This window comes from Copadichromis virginalis, linkage group LG14, assembly GCF_057382275.1.
Source record: "Copadichromis virginalis isolate Kocher_CV1m ecotype Utaka linkage group LG14, C_Virginalis_male_GT1.1, whole genome shotgun sequence".
In the NCBI taxonomy this organism is placed as follows: Eukaryota; Metazoa; Chordata; class Actinopteri; order Cichliformes; family Cichlidae; genus Copadichromis; species Copadichromis virginalis.
Genome location: NC_140631.1, coordinates 42,889,624 through 42,915,987, shown reverse-complemented (window position 1 = coordinate 42,915,987; position 26,364 = coordinate 42,889,624). Strand labels below are relative to the sequence as shown.

The 26,364-nt window shown below is 41.8% G+C and overlaps 2 protein-coding genes, 1 long non-coding RNA gene and 1 other non-coding gene across 4 annotated transcripts; all 4 read right to left on the bottom strand.

Moving 5' to 3' along the window:
* Positions 1–4: 4 nt before the first annotated feature.
* polr2d (RNA polymerase II subunit D) lies at positions 5–7,274 on the bottom strand. The gene is made up of 4 exons (XM_085431060.1): positions 6,996–7,274; positions 6,642–6,822; positions 6,472–6,567; positions 5–319 (listed from the first exon to the last, which is right to left on the bottom strand). Exons 1-4 carry the CDS (start codon positions 7,084–7,086, stop codon positions 241–243), a joined length of 447 nt encoding a protein of 148 aa, XP_085287186.1. The 5' UTR covers positions 7,087–7,274; the 3' UTR covers positions 5–240.
* Positions 7,275–7,599: 325 nt separating this feature from the next.
* Positions 7,600–7,671, bottom strand: trnag-ucc (transfer RNA glycine (anticodon UCC)). Its single transcript has one exon. It is a non-coding gene; the product is annotated as a tRNA-Gly (tRNA).
* A 2,422-nt stretch (positions 7,672–10,093) lies between these two features.
* Positions 10,094–11,050, bottom strand: LOC146694780 (uncharacterized). Its single transcript, XR_014923895.1, has 5 exons — positions 11,032–11,050; positions 10,817–10,841; positions 10,653–10,728; positions 10,555–10,571; positions 10,094–10,476 (listed from the first exon to the last, which is right to left on the bottom strand). It is a non-coding gene; the product is annotated as an uncharacterized LOC146694780 (long non-coding RNA).
* Positions 11,051–13,983: 2,933 nt separating this feature from the next.
* LOC146694779 (uncharacterized) lies at positions 13,984–19,760 on the bottom strand. Its single transcript, XM_085431055.1, has 2 exons — positions 19,709–19,760; positions 13,984–15,653 (listed from the first exon to the last, which is right to left on the bottom strand). Exons 1-2 carry the CDS (start codon positions 19,735–19,737, stop codon positions 14,348–14,350), a joined length of 1,335 nt encoding a protein of 444 aa, XP_085287181.1. The 5' UTR covers positions 19,738–19,760; the 3' UTR covers positions 13,984–14,347.
* Between the last annotated feature and the right edge of the window lie 6,604 nt (positions 19,761–26,364).

Here is a 26,364-nt window from a genome sequence, read left to right as displayed (position 1 = left end):
CAACTGGTTCAATCAAACCTTTATTTAAAAAAAACCCCAAAACAAAAAAAAAAAAAAAGCATCAGCAACAGTTCAGGTCAGACGCTGCACACAACCCTGCAATCAAGCTGAACTGAGCATGTGCAAGAAACGCGTGAAAACAACAAGTAAGAAAAAGTTTTATCAAGACAGCAGATTGACCACATTAGTCCGGGGGCGGGGCTGTAGGGGGCGGGGCTGTGTGTGTGGGGGGCTGAGGTCTCAGTACTGGAAGCTTCTCTTGGTCTGGATGTCATCGAGGATCTGCTGCAGCTCCTCGTCCTCGAAGCGACCCTCCAAGCTGAAAACACAGAAAACTTTATTGACACAGCAACCGAACAACCACACAGACACACACACAGGTGTCGTCATGGAAACACAGCATCGTCACAGATCACTGACGCCACCTGCTGCCGGTTCTGCTCTGAAGTATCTGCAGAACTGAACCAGGACCAGCTCTGGACAGGAAACTGAATCTCTCTGCAGCTGTGTACCTGACTCCGTGGTATAATTCTCAGACACGTAGCCTAAAGCAGACGACTCGTAAGCTGGAGAGTCACAGATTTAGAGGATCATCATTTAGCCTGGAGAAATAGTTTGCTGCTTTATAAGAAAGCCCTCCACAAAGCCAGAACATCTTACTATTCATCACTGATTGAAGAAAATAAGACCAACCCCAGGTTTCTCTTCAGCTCTGTAGCCAGGCTGACAGTCAGAGCTCTGTCGAGCCAACCATCCCTTTAACACTAACTAGTAATGACTTCATGAACTTCTTCACAAATAAAATTTTTATCATTAGAGGAAAAATTACCAATAATCATCCCACAGATGTAATATTATCTACAGCTACTCTTAGTACCATTGATGTTAAGTTAGACTCTTTTTCTCCAATTGATCTTTCTGAGTTAGCTTCAATAATTCCTCCAAACCATCAACGTGTCTTTTAGACCCCATTCCTACAAAACTGCTCAAAGAAGTCCTGCCATTAATTAATTCTTCGATCTTAAATATGATCAACCTATCTCTAATGATCAGCTATGTACCACAGGCCTTCAAGCTGGCTGTAGTCGGTCTTGTGTCAGTGAAGTAAAAGACGGATTTAATGCGACAGGACCATTCAAACAGCAGTCGCTTTCTAAAACACCGGATGCAGTGGATGCTAAAGTATTCGGCCCCCTTGAACTTTCCCACATTTTGTCACATTACAGCCACAAACATGAATCAGTTTTATTGGACTTCCAGGTGAAAGACCAACACAAAGTGGTGCACACGTGAGAAGTGGAACGAAAATCATTCATGACTCCAAACATTTTGTACAAATAAATAACTGCAAAGTGGGGTGTGTGTAATTATTCAGCCCCCTTTGGTCTGAGTGCAGTCAGTTGCACATAGACGTTGCCTGATGAGTGCTAATGACTAAATAGATGCACCTGTGTGTGATCTAATGTCAGTACAGATACAGCTGCTCTGTGACGGCCTCAGAGGTTGTCTAAGAGAATATTGGGAGCAACAACACCATGAAGTCCAAAGAACACACCAGACAGGTCAGGCATAAAGTTACTGAGACATTTAAAGCAGGCTTAGGCTACACAAAGATTTCCCAAGCCTTGAACATCCCACGGAGCACTGTTCAAGCCATCATTCAGAAATGGAAGGAGTATGGCACAACTGTAAACCTACCAACACAAGGCCGTCCACCTAAACTCACAGGCCGAACAAGGAGAGCGCTGATCAGAAATGCAGCCAAGAGGCCCATGGTGACTCTGGACGAGCTGCAGAGATCTACAGCTCAGGTGGGGAATCTGTCCACAGGACAACTCTTAGTCGTGCACTGCACAAAGTTGGCCTTTATGGAAGAGTGGCAAGAAGAAAGCCATTGTTAACAGAAAACCATAAGAAGTCCCGTTTGCAGTTTGCCACAAGCCACGTGGGGGACACAGCAAACATGTGGAAGAAGCTGCTCTGGTCAGATGAGACCAACATGCAAAACGCTGTGTGTGAAAACTAACACTGCACATCACTCTGAACCATCCCCACTGTCAGATATGGTGGTGGCAGCATCGTGCTCTGGGGGGGCTTCTCTTCAGCAGGGACAGGGAAGCTGGTCAGAGTTGATGGGAAGATGGATGGAGCCAAATACAGGGCAAACTTGGAAGAAAACCTCTCGGAGTTTGCAAAAGACTTGAGACTGGGGCGGAGCTTCACCTTCCAGCAGGACAACGACCCTAAACATGAAGCCAGGGCAACAATGGGATGGTTCAAAACCAAACATATCCATGTGTTAGACTGGCCCAGTCAAAGTCCAGATCTGAATCCAATCCAGAATCTGTGGCAAGATCTGGAAACTGCTGTCCATCTGATCTGACTGAGCTGGAGCTGTTTTGCAAAGATTTCAGTCTGTAGATGTGCAAAGCTGGTAGAGACAGACCCTAAAAGACTGGCAGCTGGAACTGCAGCAAAAGCTGGTTCTACAAAGTATCGACTCAGGGGCTGAATAATTACGCACACCCCACTTTGCAGTTGTTTATTAGTAAAAAAATGTTTGGAGTCATGTATGATTTTCGTTCCACTTCTCACGTGTGCACCACTTTGTGTTGGTCTTTCACCTGGAAGTCCAATAAAACTGATTCATGTTTGTGGCTGTAATGTGACAAAATGTGGGAAAGTTCAAGGGGGCCGAATACTTTTGCAACCACTGTAGGTAAGTATCGGATTCAGTACCACATTCAAAAGTGACCCAGATTGGATTTGAAAATATTGGATTTGCTGTTCACACTGTCATTACCATGATCGGATACGGGTCGCAAAGGGTGAAAAAAAGTCAGATTTGATGTGCTTTCGCCTGCAGTGTGAACGTAGCTTTGTTATTCTGCAATAGACCTAGGATTCCCATGATGCACTGGGTTTTTCCTTTCCAGTCACCTTCCTCACTATGTGCTAACAGACCTCTCTGCATTGAATCATATCTGTTATTAACCTCTGTCTCTCTTCCACAGCATGTCTTTATCCTGTCTTCCTTCTCTCACCCCAACCAATCACAGCAGATGGCCCCGCCCCTATAAAGCTCCTTGAGGTGACTGTTGTTGTGATTTGGCGCTATATAAATAAAATTGAAATGAACTTTCAAAATAAAGCTGCAGGGCTGGTCAGGACTGTTTTTATGAAGTGTTTTACGTGGCCCGTGTGAGTGCAGCGTCACACGCAGTGCTCTGTTGTCCAGATTCTGTACAATAAAGTTCAGATTTGTCTCATGAAGCTGTTCCACTGTGCCAAAAATCATTATTTCAGTCATAAACTGATATAAAAAACTGGAGAGGTGGTCACAGGTTCATCCTGTGGGCTCAGACTAAAGCCAACTGTCTCACCCAGCTGACTCGCACAGCCAATCAGGATGAGCCTGTGCCTCCACCTCCACCTGCTTTTCAGTGATCTTTTATTTTTCATCTGAATCGTTAAGATTAAGACAGACACGTTCATTAAATCAGAAGTGTGAACAGGTAACACTTCCCGCCTGTGGAGGAAACACGACCCGTGTATGTAATGGTGGAACGGCAGGAAACGCATCACTCTCCGTGCCCTCGCCTAACTGGTTGTTGTTCCATGGGCTTAATCAGAACGGTCCCATTTGTCACTACCCGATCCGTACTGGAAACCCGATCGGTACCACGCATGTGTGAAAGGCGTCTACTTCATTTCACGATAGTTACAGGTCAGAGTATCTGTTGAGATGTTAACAATAAGTATCTCTTAAAACTTTTGCAATAATGAAACATTCAATACAATGTAGACAAAAACGAAAAATAAAAAGATAGTTACGGATCAGGACTCCCCGATGCTTACCGCGCATGTGCAGATGTTTTCTTCTTCTTCTGTTCGTTTAATGGCAGTTTACTGCCAGTGTACGAGGACACTGCCACCTGCTGACCGAGCGAATGAACCCTATTGTAAACTGAATTAGCGTCGTTACAAACGTGTGTTAAATTTGATTTAGTGATAGTCGAGTGTGTTTATGCTTGTCTGTGTGGAGAGGATTGTTGGAAAAGTGATGATAATGTGCGCTATCACTGTCAATTGTCAGTAAACACTTCATCTGGCTGATGAATCTTCACGTGACACATTACAAAGTCTGTATTATTAACTCTGTAATTAGGCGCCATTCTTCTTATTTTACGGCGCTGTTGTTCAATCGGGGGACGCTCTCTGAGGAGAAAAGCATGAAGTTGTTTGTATACGGAGGTGTCCATTGTTTAAATGTCCGAAAAAGAGGCAGAGCTGTCGAGAAATGCTAGGAGCTAACTGGGCGCTAACCGTATCATATTAACTGTCACAGTGTTGGCAAAGAGAGAAAGTGACGTAAGATTTGTGCATGCGTGGTACCGATCGGGTTTCCGGTACGGATCAGGTAGCGACACCATCCATGTGATGGTCATGTGACCACGCCCCTCAGCTACAGAGTAAATGGTCTGTGTGCAACGACTTCCTACAGACACACGCAAGGAATTCTTACCAACCCCACTCATGCTGTGATCACCCACCCACAGGTAGGGATGGGTATTGATAAGATTTTCACGATTCCGATTCCATTTTCGATTCGATTCTTTATCAATTCTTTATCGATTCTTTTTAAAAAAGGAGAACACTAAGGTCGATTAGCTTAGAACTTTGTTTTATATCTTCTCTTTGAACAAGATAGAAATTTAGGAGTAACATGGCCTTACAAACCCAACAGTGAGATATTAAGAGATCCAGCCTACGGCTCTTCAATGGGGTGTCACAGGGTCCCCGGGGAAAAAAATTGTAAATGTAAAATAATAAAATAAATATTCTTCTGTAGCAACAACAAAGTATAACATAAATTATTCTGTAGCAATTACACAAGAATATCCAGTAATGTCCCTGCCTACAATTAAACACATTCACTTACCGAAAATCGGGGGCATCTGCTGTGGCAAACGGGTGCAAGCCTTTGACCACAAACTGAGTCTCTGCTCGGTGACATTAGTCTATCCTGCCTGAAAGGAGACGCTACCGGTAGACTGCAGCGAGAACTGCCAGCATCTGAGCCAGACTCTGTCTCATCATGGTCACCTAAACGCACAGTAATGGCAGATAAGGCAGATCGCGCTAACATAATATGCACTGTTAGTTGATTATTTACGTGCCGCATTAACGGGAGAGGACGTGCAAACGTTACCGCTGCTGCTGGGTTGAGATTCACGAGTCCGGAGCGGAATTAAAAACACGACGTTCATTTAAGGTCATCGCGTGTTTTGTGAGCAAATGCTTTTGCATATTCGTAGTGTTTCCTCCCTTAAATATCTACTTTGCAAGTATTGCAAGTTGCCCTGTTGTCATCCGTTCTCGTAAAGTATAACCAAACTTTTGAGCGTTTGAGCCGTTTAGGCGCCGTGTTTCCTGCCAGGTAAATGACGCTCCGCAACGTGGTGACGTCATTCAGGGCGACTGGAATCGATAAGGGAATCGTTTGCAAAAATGGCAAACAATTCCAAGGAATTGAAACAGTGGGAACCGGTTCTCAACAAGAACCGGTTTTCGATACCCATCCCTACCCACAGGTGTGGTTTCTGGATTCCAAATGTTGTGGCCATTTTTGTTGAATGTTTATAAAATGCAGTTTGTATTCATTTTAGTTCTTTAAAGTTGTAAGAATATGCTGACCTAGTTTTGTTAAGTAAATTTGTAATTAATTTTTGGAAAAGTTCTTTGGAAAGTGATTGGTTTATTAGCTTATGGAGCCTCCCATTAATCAGGGGATTAAGAGCACCTGGAGGGGTGTGGTAAATGTTTTTGGTTTTTTGTTTGCCAAATGTCTGATGGGAAGACAGGACGGTTAGAAAATGATTTTTTGACCACTTTTGAAGTTGTTAAAGCAAATTAAGTTAACTTTCGTTTAAGTTGTAAGAAGTTATTTGGTTGATTTTTGTTTATAATTTTGCACGAAATAAACGCCATATGATTTTTAAACAATGGAGTCAGAAGTGCGTTCCAAAAGCAAACCTCCCGTTGCCACCCACGGCCTTTTCGGTGTTTGGAACATAAAAGGCCGTGACACCAAATGTTTCCACCTGCCGCATCCAACCGGTCACAGCTGATGGCCCCGCCCCTCCCTGAGCCTGGTTCTGCCAGAGGTTTCTTCCTGTTAAAAGGGAGTTTTTCCTTCCCACTGTCGCCAAAGTGCTGCTCATAGGGGGTCAAATGATTGTTGGGTTTTTCGCTGTATGTATTATTGTAGGGTCGACCTTACAATATAAAGTGTCTTCAGGGAACTGTTGCTGTGATTTGGTGCTGTATAAATACAACTGAACTGAATTGAACCTGCCTATGTGTTTAACTCAGCTAGTTATGAACTGTGGAGCAGCTCCTGTACCTCAACACTGCAGCTGTCAGAGGCTTTTATTGTGAAGTTCCTGCTGTGACGTGGATCTGACTTACCTGGGGATCAGGGCTTTGGCCTCCTCTGCGGCTTCTGGACACAGGTTGGCCAAACTGGCGAGCTCGAACTTGTGGAGCTTCTTCTGCAGCAGGAGGCTGAAGACAGAAAGATGACAGGGGTCAGAACCGGATCGCCTCAGACCTGGGTAGGAGCCGGGGCGGGGGCGTACCTGCGCACGGCCGTGATGGTCTCGCGGTTCTTGAAGCGGCTGAAACGGGCCGTGTAGTTGAGGGTCTTCATGAAGACCTCGGACAACTCCTGCTCGTCCTCGGCGCTCTCGTTCTGCTGCTTTCTGTGCTCCAGCAACATATGGACCTCCGAGTTCAGCAGCGTCTCTGCGTTCTCGAACTCTGAGGGGGAGGAGGAGGGGTTAACATCTGTCAATCACTCAGCTCAGAGAGGCTTTGAACCTTCAGCCGAACCCACAGACAGCAGCTCGGTCTGTGTACCCGCGTGCACCCACGGACCGCCCGCGCGTGTCTGTAGTTGTTCGAGAGTGCGTGCGCGCGCTGCAGGTACTCACCTTTTGGAAAGAGCAGCTGAGAAGCGTCCTCTTCAATATCACCAACATGCGGAGGAGCCGCGCCGCCTCCAGCCGCCATGTCGAGGAGCATTCAGGAGCGTGAAGCCGCCCGGAGGGTGAGACACAGCTGCCCGGTCAAGCCTGGCAGCTCGGCAACAAAGCGCAGGTCGGGGGTGAAATCCCGGAGAGAACGGTCGGGGGGTAGAAAGCAGCGCCGCCGCTCCGGACCGCAAGAAAACAGCGAGAACTACTTCCGGGGCGCCCACAGTCACTTCCGCTCTTTGTGACGACATTAAATAACATTATGAAAAACAGAAGGAGGGTGCAGTTTGTGCCAAAGAGATGACAATATAAAAAAAAATTACATAAAATTAGAGAATCAGGTCGACAGTTCATTTTCCTGTCTGGCAGGGATTCTTTCAAAGTAACAGTCTCTGCTAGCAGCGCCCTCCTGCGGACGGGAGCGGCAGCTTCGCACTGAGTGTCAGAGAATAGTTTTAAGCAGTTTAAATAAGATTATTTTGTTACATGAGTGCCGGAAGCCGCTGAACCCCGACAAAAAGAAACAGAACAGAATCTATCTCAGCGGTCGTAAAAGGGAGACTGCGTTGGCCGGGAATCGAACCCGGGTCAACTGCTTGGAAGGCAGCTATGCTAACCACTATACCACCAACGCCTGAAGGCAGTGGCGCTGTACCACAATAAAACACACGCAGCATCAGTATGACTCAATATGGCGTAACGTGACGGCTGTGACCTCACAGCAGGGAGGTCCTGGGTATCACAGAAACTCAGGAGAGGCTTCTCCAAGCACACCGGCCACAAAGTCAACAACCTAGTGTAGCTGTGCAGTACAGCGACGAGAGCTCAGACCTGGAGAAACCAAACAGCCACTTCATAATATCAGCTATCAATTTTATTTCTACAGCACAAAGTGCTTCACAAGTAGTTCATGAACAAGAGAAAATAGAAAAATAACACATGATATAAGGCAAACGCAACATATTTAACATAAAAACAAAACAAACACAAAACAAGCCTGATGGTGCTCAAACTGAACTTTGAGTTTCATCAAGCCAGTGTAAAAAACGTGAGTTTCAAGACGAGATTTGAAACACTGTATGGACTCTGAAGTACGAATATCAAGTGACAAGTGATTCCCAGTGTTGGGAAGGGTACATTTAAATGTATTCCATTACAGATTACAGAACACATGCCCCAAAATGTATTTTGTAATGTATTTGTAACTGAATACTTTGGATTACTTAATCTATTATCATGCTTTTTATAACTACATGAATGTCCTATTGCTGTGTGATTCATTACTGTTACTGAAGGTTACTCTCCACACCAACACCAACTAGATGTTTAAATCTTAATATAAATGAGTAACAGTAGGTGGACATTAGGTAAGGCTGCACTTTTTGCAGCGATCTCGTGTAGAAAACTATTTCTGTATCAGTAATATGTTTTCTTTCTGTCTGTTAATAATCATGTGGAACTGCACATGATTATTTGCAGCTAGCAGGTTGTTAATGCTATCCATTAAAAACAGCATGTTAATACGTGGAGATCCTGAAAGCTGCTCCAAAAATGATCATTTTTTATTTGAAATATTTGTTCAGTTCTCCTCCAAACCCCAGCAGCTGTCTGTTGTAGGCTTTGATTGTTTACTAAAATAATAATAAAAGTGTTCTAACATCTCACTGATTTTATGTGTACTGTGTTTATTAAAAGAGATGAAGCTTGTGCTTCTGTCATGTAGTGATTATGCTTAACTGTATGATGCTTATTAGACATTATGAAACAGATGATACATGAAAGTGAATTTTGCCAAAGTGCTTAAGATGCTTTTTTAAAAATTTTTTTATTTTTTTTATTTTTTTATTTTTTTCCTGTCCCATTTGGATCTTTAGTCGTCAGAATTGTTGTCTGAAGGCCAAGAAAGATGCCAAGTGGATTTACTTTAACTGGGTGTCAAAGTATTTAATACTTTGGGAGTAAGTAAAAGACTCATGAAATCAATTCAGACGCAGCTGGCTGTTCACCTGCATCTAAAGGTCAAAGGTCACTCTTTGAGGATGCCAGTGTTCACATGTTGGACAGAGAAGACAGACGGTTTGAAAGAGGAGTGAAAGAAGCATCTATGTCCACTGTGAACGACCATCTTTGAACAGAGGGCGGGGCTTACCACACCAACTGTCGGCCATCTGTAATCTGGTCGTCTTAACGCCCACTCACACCTTGGGTCAGTTGATCTCAGTAGGTCACATGATAGGGGGCAGGGTCTTTGAGTGGTGTCACCTGCTGATGACGACACACCCTTTTCACACCTTGGGTCATGTGATGAGCAGTGTTGGTCAAGTTACTTGAAAATAGTAATTAGTTACTAATTACTGATCACTTCTCTAAGAAAGTAATCCCATTACTTTACTTAATTTTCAAAAGTAATTAGTTACTTAGTTACTTTTTAAAAACATGATACACGACCTGAATACGTAATAAAGAACAGACCTTTCAGCCCAATTCTATTTTTCTCCATAATCCATCATATCAAACTGAATCAAATGAAAAAGTCTCTTTTTAAAAAACCCTGAAGGAAATTGGGTTAAGGCTGTGGGCCTTATGCCAGCGCCGTCTTACCCTTACACAAACATCACATGTGGAAGGCATGTCAGAGAAGTATAAATAATAATAATAGTAAATAATCATTCTGTACATCCTATAATTTTTAATCCTACAACTGTTTATAACTTGCATAGTTCACATTTCTGTATAGCTGTAGCTCTCAGATTCAGAACAGGACACCGTGGGACACAGACGAACCAGCAACAGGCAGGAGAACTCACAGGGCTTAAATACACACACCAATAATCAGGGGATGAGAGACAGGAGGGCAACACGGCTGGGAGGAATCAGAGCTGACGGGACAGGGGAAACGTGAACTGAACACACTCACGTCAGACAGAGACCTTCACAATAAAACAGGAAACTGACAGAGAACCAGACAGGACACTGAACTTGACAGGCGGACTCATAAGTAGACACAATAACACCATGGACAGACAGAGGGAACAGAGAAGTGGGAGCAGGCAGGCAAAGAACAGAAACCTAACAAATGGCAAAATCACAACAGAATACACACTCGGAATGAACAAAAGCATAAGGAAACACAAAACACTGAGTCCACAGACTCAGGACCATGACAATAACCTTTCAAATGTCTTTTTTAGAGTTCTATGAAAATTTTAAGCTTGCAAAGAAAAGCGTCTGGACTTCTTTAAGTTTCCTTGAAGATGTTTCTCCTCTCATCCAAGAAGCTTCTGCAGTTCTAAGAGCAGTTGGTGGAGCGTCCCTTTTTCACATGACTGTAGCAGCACATGTACCTGTTGAGGCTTTTCCATTGGGACAAAGTCGTGCTGGTCAAAGTCGTCTTTCGTCTGAGGCCATTCATGGTGATGGCGTTTTGATGGGACCCTTTCTTTAAGTAGATGTCGGGGGGACTTATTAAGTCAGTAACTGTATAATGACTGATAATGACGAGCCCAAAGATACTTACCTAGACTTTGATGGGTCCTAAATAAAAGACAGAAAAGATGCATGTAAATAAGACATTTAAAAAAGCATCTTGAGAAGCCTGAAAATATAAAGTCAGACCTTCTTTCTAAGTGAGACTCCAAATCCAGTGAATGCCTGTAACTGCCAGGTGTAAGACTTTCAGAACTGAGTGGACCTAAAAATAAAAACCCTTTATGTGTTAATACAGTTGTAAACAATTATTGGTAACACTTTATCACAAGAGGCTGTGATGTTTATCTTACCTTTCATATGTGAACTAAACTCTGCCTGTTAAAAGTATAAAAAGAGAGTTAAACGACAATGCTTGGTGAAATTTGTAGAATAAAATCAAATGTATATATGAATAAGGAAAGCATGTTTATTTTACAGTATTTCTCATAGGACTTAGTTTGTTAAGAGATGGTGAATAAAACGCAAACAACACCTTCTTATAGGTTCAGCATTTTCAGCTACTTACATTTCTAGTGGTCCCGTGCTCTCTGCTGAAATCAAATGACATTAAATAACATGTCAGAAGAGCCTCCAGCATTTTCTGTGATAATCTTTCCAACCAGCAGATGGTGTCATCGCTACACTGTACAAACTGTGGGGTGTTGTTTTTGCTTTACACCATTATTGCAGGGGAAAACGTCACACTGGGTTATCGTCAACTCCAGCAGATCTCTGCTGCCTGCTCAAGGACCACTAGAACCTCTTCAAGGACTTCTTAAACCAGATCAAGGCCATGCATGTTCTCCTGAACCTCTCACAGCCTCCCCATAGAGATCAACAACCTAATCAAGGACCTCCATGACCACCTTTAAGACCTCTGCTACCCCCAAAAGAGTCTCTACCTCCTCCTCAAGGACCTTTCCTATTTTCTCCAGGACTCCCAAACTAAACTAACCATTACAACAGAGAATCCTGTTCTCTGATTGGCTGTCAGCTGTCTATTAAAGACAGAGTCCAGGTAAACCAGTTAAACCTTATATATAAACTACAGCACTACAGGACTGCCTGGAACCTCCTCAATGACCTCTGATGAGTCCTGAAGGACTCACCTCTGGAAACTCTCCAAAGAAAAAACTATGCAGAGAGACAACAGACAATGTAGTTTAGCTTTGTACAATTCGATCTATGAATATGTCACTGATTTCTCCTCACATTTAAACATTTACATTGAATAATACATTATATATGAACATTTTCTGTATGATATAAATCACAGCTCTGTGATGTAAAACATCATCTGACAGTTTCATTTTGTTTTGTAATTTTTAAAAGTTTAAATGATGATATTACTTTTCTCATAAAGAGGTAAAGGAAAACAAAAATGTGATCTGGTCAATGAAAACACATCACCAAGATCTGAAAATATTTAACCACGTCTTCTGAGAAAAATAAGAAACATGATCATGCTTTGAAAACTGACAGAGAAAAAAAAATAAAACAGATCAATTCTCATAAAATGTCTAATAATAAATGAATGAATAAAAATAAAATGTGTTTTCATTGGTTGTCAGTATTTTATGTAAAATATAAAACCAATGTAATCCAGTTTGCCTCAATATATTATACATTTTGCTTTACTTTGAAATGTATGTATATAATATAAGTATATGTATGTATTATGAACTTTATGGTACATTTATGACCATATGTCAGGTCAAATCTTATTTTAATTTTACACTACATTTTATTATTTCTTTTTCTTCAACATTTAATTTTCTTTCTTCAGTTTTTTTGATAACTAAAATAGAAATAAAATGGAGCTAAAGATCCCTCTGACACTCATTTTTCACTTCATATTGTTATCGTGTGATCTCATTGTGTTGTGTTTGTGTTTATTTGATCTCAATTATCTATTCTATCTAAATTTTTAGGCAATTGTATCTTTTTATCTGCACCATCACTCAAGAAGCTGTTAAATGGTGTTTCACTGTTTTGGAAACAATGACAAAAAGTTCTGTTCTATTCTATAATGTCATTTCTACCAGTAGAAGAAAACAGAAAACTCTAATGTCTCTACTAAACCTCAGTGTCATCTGACATAAATCAAACAACTGGAGGAAGTTACATTTTAGGAAAGACACAATGTTCATTTAAAAGTTTATAACTTTTACAGGATCTTTCTGAAGCTGTTTTATCCTCATTTGTTACTTTATTTTGTGATTTTCCAACTTTTCCAGAGAGGGGCTCTGTAACAGTGTTTTACCTGCAGTAGAAGTCAGATCCAACCATCCTGCTCTTTGTGTTTTCTTCTCTTCTATTCCTGAAGGGGTGAGTCCAAATCACACAAACAGGTGTCTCTCTCTCTCTGTGTGCCTGTGGCCCCGCCCCTCCCTGACCTGCCAGTCCCAGCTTGTCCTCCTTGCAGAACAACAGCGCCCTCTGTTGTTCTGCAAGCAGGTGGTGCATCATTTAGTTCAGGGGCTCAAAAAACTTTTTGATAACAAACCACAGAATTAAACATTGAGCATTATAAATTATTTATGTATATGCAGTTTTTCTATAGTTTTATACTTTGTGCCTTTCTTTTCTCCTTTAATCCTCTTGCTTTTTATTCATTCGTTTCCTTATTTATGTCTGAACTCTGGGGGTCAAAGATAAATGTCATTTTGATATTCTATATGTTCTGAACACATAACAGGTTTGACAATAAAGGTAACTTTAACTCTTTTGACCTTTAATTATTCCTCCTCTGTATAAATTTCAGTGTGTAACTATTCCTGAGCTTTGAGAAAATTCAGACAAAATTTACATCAAAATCTGTGGTTCAGTTAGGAATAGTGTTCAGTGTTATTCAATGTGATATAATTGCTCTAACTGAAAAACCAACAGAACAAAAGTGTTTTTAGGAGGTCTGATACTGAATTGCTCAAACGTAATGTGTACAAAAGCTGTGAAATTGTTCACTTCTGTGAATCACGTTTAAGGCCGATGTGAACAGTTCATAACTAAAAGTAAAGATGGTCGACAAATACCTCCATAAATGATCAATATTTGCAACGTTATTCAGAACAAAATGCAGTCTGTTGAAAAGAGTAAACTCTGTGGGTTTGTGTAATTCAGCAGCTAATTCAGAAGGTTTGTTATATCTGGCTCCAGCAGCTGCACATGTCGATTGTGGGTTTGTCACATTTAAAATGCCTTTAAATATAAATGTAATAAAAATAATAAAATGTACAATAGGAAAAGTTACTGAGGTGAAAATCCGTGAGAAAGTCTCAGAGAGGTTTAAGCTGAAGCGACAGACTAATTAAAAATTCCTCAAACCGAGATGGATTTAATGTGAACAGCTGTTGTAAATATTTTGTTTTTTAAAACCAATGACCCACAGAAAGTATGATCATTAGTTTGTCCTCGCAGGCTTTGTGATATTATCCTCACAAAATATTTGTTTTTGCCAAACTGTAAAAATGAAATGAAATGTCTTTAAAAAATGTGTTTATTTGGCATTATCTTTATTATTGTTTGAATAAATGCATCGTACAAAGTACAAATATAGAATTTTAATTTGGTCATTTTACACTGTTTCACTACAGAATTGCTTTTTAAGCCTGAAACACAATGAACTGATAGATATTAAACTATATTTACAACAAAAATGAAATCAAAATGGAAGACTACTGTTATCTTCATGTGATGGTACAAAGCCTCAGAATAACTCAGGCTTATCGTCCGACAGTTGTCTGGTTATTATGTGGAATTCAGTGATTGAGCAACTGATGAAGAAATAAAGTTAATAGAGTTTTCTGTCTCATTCATTAGCTACATATGTTTCAGTGATAATATTAATGACGTTTGTGACAGCTGTTGTCGTTGTTTATTGGTTGGTCAGTCACTTCCAGTGAAACCGTGGCTCGGTTCCGTAAACTCTCCCTGAGGGCCAAACGCATGTACTCAAGTGGAGTGTCAACAGGGGCTTCATTGTGTGCCAGAGTTGTGCTTTCTCCACTAACACGTTGGCTCTTCACCTGGACCTGCAGGTTGTAATACTGCTGATTACTCCTGTTAAACAGACCCTGTAGGTCAATGCGAAGGTTTCTTGATGTAACCAAGTTGGACCTGGCCCGTTGGCCCAGGCCCCGGCCGTCCCATTCATTAATTAAATTGAATGCTTCGGCACGGTAATTATGAGAGTCTGCGATGGTTTGGTGATTTTCTACTGCTTCGAACATGGTCACTCTCCTCCTGCTGTTGTCCTCCCGAGTACAGATCACCTGTTTCGGGTTAGTTTGATTGGGTTTCTTGGGTTGCCGTTTGGTGCGGTGTGGCACAGAATACCTGCACTCTCCAGGAGAGATGACTCCACAGTAATCCCAGTTATTGTTGTCTGTTGTGTAGCACCAGCTATATCCCTTGCCATGGTCTCCACAATTGTGATCTGAGCGACAAGGCACACCTCTGTAGGTGACGTCTGGCGCAGGTGAGCAGTAGTCCCAGCTACCATGAATGTGGCACCAGAAGTAGCGAGAATACTGGCAGTCATCAGTGCAGCGTTTTCGGGATATGGTGTCATGAATCACTGCCTTTGGCTCCACTCGTCCACACTTGTCCCAGCCTCCTTTGTCCAAATAGCACCAGTGGTAATCTTGTCCATGTGTGTCACAGGGATGGTCTTGGCGACAGGCGTTGCCTTTGTAATCAACGTTTTTTCTTGGTGAGCAGTAATCCCACCCCTTTGTGGAATGGCACCAGTAGTAGTTCTTACCGTGCGTTTCACAGCTATCATAACACGGCATACCATATGTTAAGGTGTAATGGTTTAAGTCCTCTATCACATCTCCACAGTATCCCAAACCCGAGGCTGTTTCACACTGGTAGTAGCCATTGTTGTGCTGCTCACAGCAATAAAAGCACACGTTTCCCTTGTAGTCCACCCCACTCATTGGTGAACAGTACTGTAGTTCTTCTGTGCCATCTGTCTTGTGTACTGTGCACTGGTATGTCTGCAATAAGCCCTGAGGATGACAGTCGCCGGTGCATTTTATCCCATGGTGGCTGTAGAATGTTTTTCCAGAGGTGGACCATGGAGAGACGCAAAGGACAAGAGTGAGGAAGAGTGAGGGGAGTCTCCTTTGATCCTTCATTTTGGCTCTGTAGAGGACGAGAGAGAGGAGAACAACTCTTTACAATCATACATCAGTAAGAGCAGGAAACACAACACCAAACTGACGTATGTCTGCTCATATTGTTGGGCTTTGTTACAGTGAGACGCTGATGGTAGTTTGGGTTGCGATCATGGACCCTCTGGGCTCTATCCTGGCCATCTGTGGCCACTTCACTTTTCTTTTTTCAACCATTTTCGTTCTGTTAATGCAAGTGGAATGAAACTTCCCAAAGGTGTGTATTTTTTTCAGATTTTTTAATTTTCAACATCAGCTCCTTAATAATGTCAATAATATTCACTATACACCAAATTGTTCCTCTTGACTCTATCGTGGCCATTTGTGGCCAATTGAAACCCATTATAACCACCTTTTTTGATTCCTTGTTACTGACAGTACTATATCATGCGATTTAGGTAAAATTGCTTTCATTCTAAACTCAACACATGAAAATTGTAGTTTTTAATGTTTTTTACCAAATGACATCATTTACCCATTTTTGGCCAAACAAGCGATTTCATGTAACATTCAGAGTTTCTAGTAGCAGCCTTTGATGGCTTACCACACTCCAATGGACCAAAAATAATGACACAATTTTGACATAGGTTTGATCTTAAGGATCTAATAGTTTGTGTTTATGCATGACATTGCAGTACAAACATGTATTTGCAAGATAGACTGGAATAAATTCAAACATTACATAGGCTGCAGTGAGTTTCTGTGGATGCAGGCTGTTGAGCTTTGAGCTTCCCAGTCAAACTCAGCTTTGAAGCACATGTTAAAAACACTTTTACTCTTGTATTTTTCATAAAAAGAGACCACACCCAAAATATCAACTCTAGAAACAAAAACAAAAACAACCCAATCACAGGACATTTTGCAGAGTTCAAACCTGCAGCTGCAGCTGGAGCACAAACAACAACAAACACTGTAAACGTGTCCTGGAGTTTCTGCAGGTGCAGACAGAGCTACTGCTGTAAGTCAGCCTAACAGCTTCCAGATCATTTATTCTGGCTGTATGGCAAGAAGGTCATCACTGCTTCAAGCACTGTCTGTGTGATCTGGTCAGAGAGCAAGGACAGCAGCAGTCCTCTGTCCTTGAAGAAAAGACATCTGCCCAAGATGAAGAAACTTCCTCTCCAAAGATGATGAGTACTAGCCAGTGCCTGAATCCTCTTCTTTGGGGGAGGATTGGGGTTGGGGGGCATGGAGGTGGAGGCCGAGCAGCTGATGGAAAAGAACATAGGAGCATTTTCTGAGACCGAGGAGAGTGACCGAGTGGATCCCTCATGAAAGGAAAACCATGTGGGTCCCACCACTGAAGAGAGACTGCTCTACATCCAGTACCCACTGGTATCAAACCAGGGCTCAGCCTGTATGCAGTTCCCTGCATTAGCAGCCTGAGATCTACTTTTGACGTTTTTATAACAAAGGAGATCTTTTAGCTGCTGTGCACCCTTACAAAGCTGCACGGGAGGCCAAGGTGTGAGGACTGGAGGATCATAGATGAAGTGGAGATGTGAGCCTAAACCAGAATAAAGCAATACATAGCATGTTGGATGACAACACTGGAAGTTCTCAGGAAGTAAAAAAGGGAACAGGGTTCAGACTCCAACTGACGGAGGAGCTCCGAGGACAACGTCTTTCCTTCGGGCACCTTGGTAGAGGAACTCCTCAGATGAAAACTGGCACAGGGGAAACAACCCAGAGCTTCCTCCCCAGCTCCTTCAGTTGCAACAGAGGAAGATTTTGTTGTCTGTCTTTGGCTTCAATAAAACTTCCACAGCAATATCCCACATGCCAAAGCAACAGAGGAATGTGCTTCTTTTGACAGCAACACACAAGGAACCAGCAGTCGATGATGGGGAATAAAGGATGCGTGAAAGCAAGAAGCAATCCTGGACTACAATAGGCACAAATACTGCTTGGATAACTTAGAGAGGATGTTGGCACCTCGAGTTGCAGAAGGAAAACTAACTGATGGCTGCTGGCTCTTCTCTCCAATCTCCTGGATGTCTTGGGATACGATGCCTTTGTCCCACCGGAAACAACTTTTTTTTTTTTTTTTTTTTTTTTTCTAAAGCATATAGTTAGGGCTGGACCAGGTGACCCTGAATCCTCCCTTTGTTATGCTGCAATAGATGTAGGCTGCCGGGGGATTCCCATGATGCATTGAGTTTTTCCTTTCCAGTCACCTTTCTCACTCACTATGTATTAACAGACCTCTCTGCATTGAATCATATCTGTTATTAACCTCTGTCTCTCTTCCACAGCATGTCTTTATCCTGTCTTCCTTCTCTCACCCCAACCGGTCGCAGCAGATGGCCCCGCCCCTCCCTGAGCCTGGTTCTGCCGGAGGTTTCTTCCTGTTAAAAGGGAGTTTTTCCTTCCCACTGTCGCCAAAGTGCTTGCTCATAGGGGGTCATATGATTGTTGGGTTTTTCTCTGTATCTATGAAGCGCCTTGAGGCGACTTTTGTTGTGATTTGGCGCTATATAAATAAAATTGAATTGAATTGAATTGAATTGAAGTGGGGGAGTGCTCTACAACCTACAGATGAAGAGTGATCCTGGGAGAGCTGGGACACATGCTGGTGACCTCAACAACTGCAAGACACCCATGTCCCTCAGCCACTTCTGCCATTGATCTCAAGATACAGTAGTCTGACCCAGAGTGTGACCCACACCCCACCAACGAAATGAGAAGAAGGTGCAAAAGGCGCACCTGCAGGACTGGAACAGCAGCCCCTTGCACCAGGTGCAGAAAGTGTGCCTACAACAACCACTCTACTGTGGTTAGTACATCGTGCTGCTAATGAGGATGCACGCAGGAGCACACACATACTGGAATATAAATTTTCTTGGTCATTTCAGGGGTTATTTGGTCATTAAATTGCCTTTCTGGCCACTAACACACCATGTGTGATATTCTCTTTGGCCATTCATTCCCCCCCAAAGAAAAAATTAATAAATAAATAAATGAAGTAAAAATAAATCATTGTTACAGTTACTGTTACTGACCTGCAATGACAGTAAAAAATATTAGGTTTCACCATTCATATGCTAAAAAATGTGAACTTTATTACTATTTCCCCCCAAAAGCGTAGCAATAACACATAATCTGACTGGTATTCAAAGGGTATAATATCTGAATTTGAATTATATTTTGGTTTTCATGACTAGGACTGGTGCTAATTTAAAAAATCAAGTCAATGAAAGTAGAAAAATGTTTTAATATATATTAATTTTATAGTATTTTGTAAAAGTAAACAAGGGGTGGCCATTTTTGGCCACGAACAGACTGAGAGGGAGTTTTTATGTTTTTGCTCTCCCTGCACAAAAATAACAATGCATTATAATCAATGTTGATGTGAATCAATTACATGCCCCAGACTCTACTATTAACAATACAAGAAATTTCAGTAGCAATGTAATTATATAAAATTGCGAGATTTGAGGTTGTCTTCCAGCTGGTGCAGTGGACAAACAAACTGGTGTTTAAAGGGTTAAAAATTTAAAAAGTAATAATTATTTTATATTTATGAAAAGAGCTGAAGTTACTTAAAAGCTTTATGCAGAAAAAATGGCAAAAAAACATAAAGATAATAAAAATTACAGACCTAATCTGTTGGTGGCCACGAACAAGCTGAAAGGGTGGTGATTTTGAACCAACCCAGAGGGTCAAAGAAACAGTGACTACTAGAATCAAACAATCTCCTTCTGACACTGTTCAATGATCTCTAAAATCTGGAAACATCTGTGTTATCATTAGTTTTTTTAATTACACCATGTTACATATTTATGAACTTAAGTAAATCAAATGCATCACTCTAGGAATGGACATGTTTAATGTTGAGTATTAGCTTTATACAACAGTAAAATAACTACAGTATCCTTTACTGTTAAATCTATGCAAGATGATGAATTCTGTTGCTTTGAGTAAATAATTTGGGTTAAATTTGTATCCATGCATCTATTAGCTATTAGTGTTAGTTAATCTCTGAAATCCAATGATCTCAGCTTAGAGGGAAAAACACCAACTTACAGTTGCTGCATCTGCTGCATCTGCTGCATCGTCTGCAGTCTGCTGTTTGAGGCTGACGTTCTTTATACACATGGTGTTTGCCTCAAATCTTGGACTGAATCATTTTGGAAGACCTTGTACTCTGTTAATACAGAACAGAGGGCCTTCTTCAAACACAGTGGTCAATGTTTCTGTTTGCTTGACAGTAAATTACTGCTAAGTGTTTCTGGTAAGACCATATAGATCCACTGATCAGCCTCAACTTTAAACCACTGACGGGGCTGTGGCCCCCCCACACCCTCTAGCAGATCATTACATGAAGGAACCTTTTAAAAACAAGCGCGTCCATGCTCACAGGTGTACACACGGGTGATCACACCCACAAACTACACCCTTTTTGGCTCCTACCTCAAAGCACACTGTGTTCTGTTGATCTTATGTGCTGCACAATAATGTTTAATATTTAGTATTTACTGTCATATTCCCATATATCATTGTGATGTTGTTTATTCTATTACTCTTGTTCTCTTCTGCTTGTTTTCTTTTTTCTTTCTCAGCAGGTGATCCAGGTGATCGATAGATGCATTTCTTTTTCTGCCCATTCTGTTGGTTTTTGTCTTTTGCCCTTCTCCCCCGTCCCTCTTCTCAGCTGTTTCTCTTTCCCTCTTTCTTTCTCCCCTTCTTTCCCCCAGTCAAGTCTGTCCCGTATTCAGTAAGTGAAAATAAAATAAACAATAAAAGGTGAATCAAATGGACCATTACGGCAAGGCTGGGATGGTCAGTTTGGTAAAGTAAATCCGTTGGGCATCTTTCTTTGCCTTTAGACAACAATTCTGATGCAAAAGAGCCAAACGGGACAGGCCAAAAAATAAATAAATAAATAAATAAAAAAGAAAAAAGAAAAAAAAAAAAAGAAAAAAAAAAGGAAGACCTTGTACTCTGTTAATACAGAACAGAGGGCCTTCTTCAAACACAGTGGTCAATGTTTCTGTTTGCTTGACAGTAAATTACTGCTAAGTGTTTCTGGTAAGACCATATAGATCCACTGATCAGCCACAACTTTAAACCACTGACATGTGAGGTGAATGACACTGATCATTTGGATCCAGTCCAATGTTGTGCTGGGAAACCTTGGCTCCTTCATCCATCTCCATCTTTGGCATGTACCACCCACATAAACACTGTTGGAGACCAAACACACACACATTGTTTCTATGTATGTTCACATTTTACTTGTTTTTAAGGACACCTGAGCAGAGGCGGAGCCAGACATTTGAAACACCCGGGGCTTAGCCCTGAAGGGTAGTATGCATGTGGATTTTTTTTTCTTTTTTGGGGGGAGGGGGGGGGGGGGGTTAGAAATGACTGAAAGATTAATTGGCTCTGTTTTGAGTTTTGTTCAAAAAAGAATGACTTCATATAGGGAAAAAAAGATATCACATATACAGGACACCTTAAACTAGTTTTTTAATTAAGCAGCGAGGCAGAACAAGGTCAGGGCTGCATCAAGACACGAGGACTAAACCCCAATTCAACCAGACCCAGAACTGATCCGGAATTAAAACAGGACTACAAGAGTTCAAAATCAGGACTACTTAGGATTTAACCAAGACAGAACCAGAATCAGAACTAGATGATAGCAGCACTAAAAATCATCATAGACCTGCACTACACTTATTTTTTAATTCTACCAAAGTACAATATTTAGATTGAGAAAAGTTTATATAATTATTTAGCCTTGTTGTGCAAACAAGCCTGCATAACTTAATAAATATAGAATTTGAAAAATAGCAAACCTAAAAAGAAACACGAGGTACGAGATACATGAGGACCTATGATACGCTGATACTTTTGGTAAACGACCATTTGACTAACACGTGTGTCTCACCTGCTCTTGTTCATCTCTGTTCTGTCCTGTCTCCTCTCTCTCCCTCTCTGTTCCTCTCTCTCCCTCTCTGTTCCTCTCTCTCCCTCTCTGTTCCTCTCTCTCCCTCTTTGTGCTGACAATCATCAAATATACAGTTGAAACCAGATATTTACATACTCTTCAGATAAAAACACAAACACTTTTTTAATTGTAACATCAAATCAGACTAAATGTTTATTTTTTTAGATTGATAAATATAAAAAACATATTTGTTAACTTTAAGAGTAAAGAGAGAAACTGTCTGTATTTAATTGTAAATGGCACCAAATTGTATTCAAACTGAGCCACACTTATGGAGCTCCACAGTTCTCTTCCTGGTGTTTTGGTTGATATCTCTTAATTTTCCCATTTCAAAGAAACAGGCTCTGTGTTTTGCCTTATATGCATCCACAGCTGTGCCACCAGTTTACTCACATGGACTCTACGAACCAATCAGAAGCTTCTTCAGCTCAGAATGGAATCGTCTGGTTTTCTTATTAATTAACAAACTTAGTGTATATGTACTCTTAAATTTGATGAAAGTGATAAAAAATAGAAGCTCTGTCTCTCTTTATTCTGACATTTAACTAATTCAAAAGATATTTCAATATTTATCTAAAACAAAAGTTTACTCTAAATTGATGTTGTACAGAAAAAATGTTTTATGTTTTCTCCCTAAAGTGTATGTAAATATCTGGTTACAAATGTGAATATCCTGCTGTGTACTGAAATCCCTCTTGTTTTGCATAGAAATATACTGAACAACATACAAAGCATAATATATAAAATAACATTTACCTGAGTTTTTTCTTTGAAAGAAGCTTCTAATGTCCATTCTTATATTTCAGTACATAACTGAAACCGATTTAGTCGGGGAGGGTAAGAACTGAAAATATGAAATAAACACACGTAAGATAAGACTCTATTAAAAAAAAAAAAAAAAGCATTTGTTCAGCTTTTCATTTCGCCATTTGTTGATTCACTTGAAGAGCAAGTAACGTAATATTGGTCAAGTGATCAGTTTGATATCAATCTTTCGTGATTCACCGTCATTTGTACGGTATGAATGGTTTGCTTTGGTACCTGGTCAAACTTAAGCTCTCCTTAGTATGGCTGGCTCCGTTACTCCAACAGCGCACTCACAGGCACAAGAGCACCTGGCTGCAGCCCCGCCCCCTCGCTCAGTTGCTTAGTGCCTGAGCTCGGATCATACCAATATCAGGGGGGATTCACGCACAGTCGTAAATTCCCACAGTGTGCATTATGTGCTTCGAATATTGTGTGTACTTTTTGTTTTATACAGTTGTCAGCCAGGCATCTAACTATGAAAAAATTACACTCCAAAAGACCCCGGGCTTCTGACAAAACAACCCGGGCTTAAGCCCAGTAAGCCACCCCCACGCTCCGCCCCTGCACCTGAGTCTTTAGGATTTCAGTGGTCATCGACGTCTGCTTGACACAAACAGACCAAACATCCTCAGTCCTCCATCAATGTGAGGAAGATCAGACACACAAATGAAATAAGACAAAAGGTTGCTGACAATGTGCTCAACAAAAACACCTCCTGGAGTCTGCCATGTTGATTTCTCTGCTGATATGCATAATGTGGAAGACAGTTAAATTAGTTTTTGGATTTTGATGCTGTCAACAGCACATTTGGTAGACTGTACTTTAGGACTAAGCTGCACAATTCTACTGTAAATGTGTAAGATTGTCACTAAGGGCTTAACAGAAAATGTATTCATTAAGGATTTGACAATTATCATAAATATTTTGAGTCTGTGTTTGGAAAAAGGCAGACCCAAACATTCAGACCCTGAGCCATAGCGAGCACCACAACAAAACCACCTACCTCAAAACCTGGTACACAGAACTTGATAGCAAGTTTTCAGATTTTACCTGATCTGACTTACTGGAAACTGAAGATGATCCTTCAGTTTAATGCAACATGGAGTTCATTGTTAATGCATTTACTAGAAAACATCAAGACTCAACTCAAACCAAACAAAAAGAAATTCAGGCTGAAAAATCCTTCAGATTCCTTCAATACAAATCAAAGAGCTCAAAAAAGAAGAGAGAGAAAAGAGACAGCATCTGTAGGAGGAATAATACTCAGAATGATATCATACTGGAACAAATAATCAGGCAATCATTTTCACAGCCACCAGGTGGCAACATTTCCTCTTCTCCACTACAGATTTCCTGTTTGTTATTTCGTCTTTAATGTGTCCATCTTTCTTCATCACATAAATGAATCATTAAATATTTTACGTAGAAGACAAAGACAAAGAACGAGATCGCGGATACAAGCGGCAGAAATGAGCTTCCTCCGAAGGGTGGCTGGCCTCTCCCTTACAGATAGGGTGAGAAGTTCGGCCATCCGGGAGGGGCTCAGAGTAGAAACGCTGCTGCTCCACATCGAAAGGAGCCAGCTGAGGTGGTTCGGGCATCTGACAAGGATGGCCCCTGGGCGCCTCCTGGGTGAGGTGTTCCAGGCATGTCCCACCGGGAGGAGGCCCCGGGGCAGACCCAGGACACGCTGGAGAGGTTATATCTCTCGGCTGGCCTGGGAACGCCTTGGTGTTCCCCCGGACAAGCTGGAGGAGGTGGCTGGGGAGAGGGAGGTCTGGGCCTCTTTGCTCAGGCTGCTGCCCCCGCGACCCGGCCCCGGATAAAGCGGATGAAGATGGATGGATGGAAGACAAAGACCATTTAAAACTGAGACATTAGAATTACAGAAATATAAACCAGAGCTCTCTGTGCTTTAGATGGAGCTAAATACAAAATACATCAACATGAAAGAACAGATCAGCCTGTAAACTGACAGCTAAATACAACCTGGAATACAAAGACCATTTTTAGAAACTGATAGTTATTCTAAGAATGTCCACTAGATGGAGCCAAGTCCTTCGGAGCTGGTTTACCGAGTCTGTTAACTCTCATCGCTCTGTGTTTAACCCATTCAGAACCTGCTGATGAAGTTCATTCATGTGCACATATCATTGAATCATTAATGACTGAAGACTACACACAAGACAAAGTAAAACAATCATGGAACTTGGACTCACCAGCAGCCGTGGACCCAAAAGAAAATCACACAAAAAGAAAATCACTACAGCCCACCCGGTGCTGTACAAAAGAAAGTGTGAAAACGACCCACCACCTGAGGTCCCAGGGCCACTGGCTCGTCCTCCTTTCACTGAAATACAACAGAAAAATATGTTAAAAGAATAAAAGGACACTGAGCGTCAGGCTCGCTACCAGTGTTGGTCAAGTTACTTGAAAAAAGTAATCAGTAACTAATTACTGATTACTTCCCCAAAAAAGTAATCCCGTTACTTTACTGATTACTTATTTTCAAAAGTAATTAATTACTTACTGTATTTTCACGACCATAAGGCGCACTTAAAAGTCTTAGATTTTCTTCAAAAAGTGCGGCGCGCCCTATAGCGCAGTGCGCCCTGTGTGTTGTAAGGAGGACGTAGTAGAGAACACCATGAGAACGTTAAAGGGTGAAGTGTGGGCGTTGATCGTAAATACCGGGACAATCGCACATACCTGTATAAAAGAACAGGTATGTGCATTATGCGGAACATCGTTGTTTTAACAACCCTGAAAATGGCAAAGAGACACGCTTACGAAGCACAGTTTAAACTGAAGGCCATCAGCTACGCGGAGGAACATGGAAATCGAGCAGCGGCGAGAGAATTTAAGATTAACGAATCGATGGTTCGCAAATGGAGGAAGCTGGAAAACAAGCTCCGGCAGGTCAAGAAAATGCAGCTGAGTTTCCGCGGACATAAGGCGAGGTGGCTCGAGTTGGAGGAAAGACTCGAGCGGTGGATCATCGAGCAAAGAGCGAGCGGGAGAAGCGTTTCGACGGTCACCATTCGGCTAAAAGCAGTTTCACTAGCTGAAGAGATGAACATTGAACATTTCCAAGGAGGTCCGTCTTGGTGCTTTCGTTTTATGAAACGGTGCCATTTTTCCATCCGGACCGGGACTACGGTAGCGCAGCAACTTCCAGCGGATTATAAGGAAAAGCTGGCCATCTTCAGCTCCTACTGCAGCAAACACATCGGCGACAAAAACATCCAGCCCAGCCACATCACAAACATGGACGAGGTCCCGCTCACTTTTGACATCCCGGTGAGTCACACTGTGGAGAAGAAGGGGACCAGCACGGTAGTGATACGCACAACGGGGTATGAAAAGTCTTCTTTTACTGTTGTGCTAATGGACAGAAACTGCCGCCTATGGTGATTTTTAAGCGAAAGACTTTGCCTAAAGAGAAGTTTCCAGCAGAAATCATCATTAAGGCAAATGAGAAGGGCTGGATGGATGAGGAAATGATGAAAGACTGGCTGAGGGAGGTGTATGTAAGGAGACCAGGTGGTTTTTTCCACGCATCACCATCGCTGTTGATCTGTGACTCTATGCGTGCCCATCTCACAGCCGATGTGAAAAAACTAGTGAAACAAATGAACTGTGAGCTTGCTGTCATTCCGGGAGGCCTGACAAAGGAACTCCAACCGCTGGACATCGGTGTGAACCGGCCGTTCAAAGTAAGGCTGCGAGCGGCCTGGGAGCGATGGATGACCGGTGGAGACCACAGTTTCACTAAGAGTGGAAGGCAGCGCCGGGCGAGTTACGCCACAATTTGCCAATGGATTGTAGATGCTTGGGCTAACATGTCTGCTGGCACTGTTGTTCGAGCTTTCGCAAAAGTCGGCATCATTTCCGAGGAGCCGCACGGCACGGAAAGTGACTC

Excerpts from the sequence above, each read along its gene's own strand:
- polr2d (XM_085431060.1), bottom strand. The coding sequence starts at position 7,086 with ATGCTCCTCGACATGGCGGCTGGAGGCGGCGCGGCTCCTCCGCATGTT. Across the intron at positions 6,568-6,641 it reads ACCATCACGGCCGTGCGCAG|CCTCCTGCTGCAGAAGAAGC; the intron begins GTACGCCCCCGC and ends TTCTGTCTTCAG. Across the intron at positions 320-6,471 it reads GCCAAAGCCCTGATCCCCAG|CTTGGAGGGTCGCTTCGAGG; the intron begins GTAAGTCAGATC and ends CTGTGTTTTCAG.
- LOC146694779 (XM_085431055.1), bottom strand. The coding sequence starts at position 19,737 with ATGCAGCAGATGCAGCAGATGCAGCAACT. Across the intron at positions 15,654-19,708 it reads ATGCAGCAGATGCAGCAACT|AGCCAAAATGAAGGATCAAA; the intron begins GTAAGTTGGTGT and ends CGTCCTCTACAG.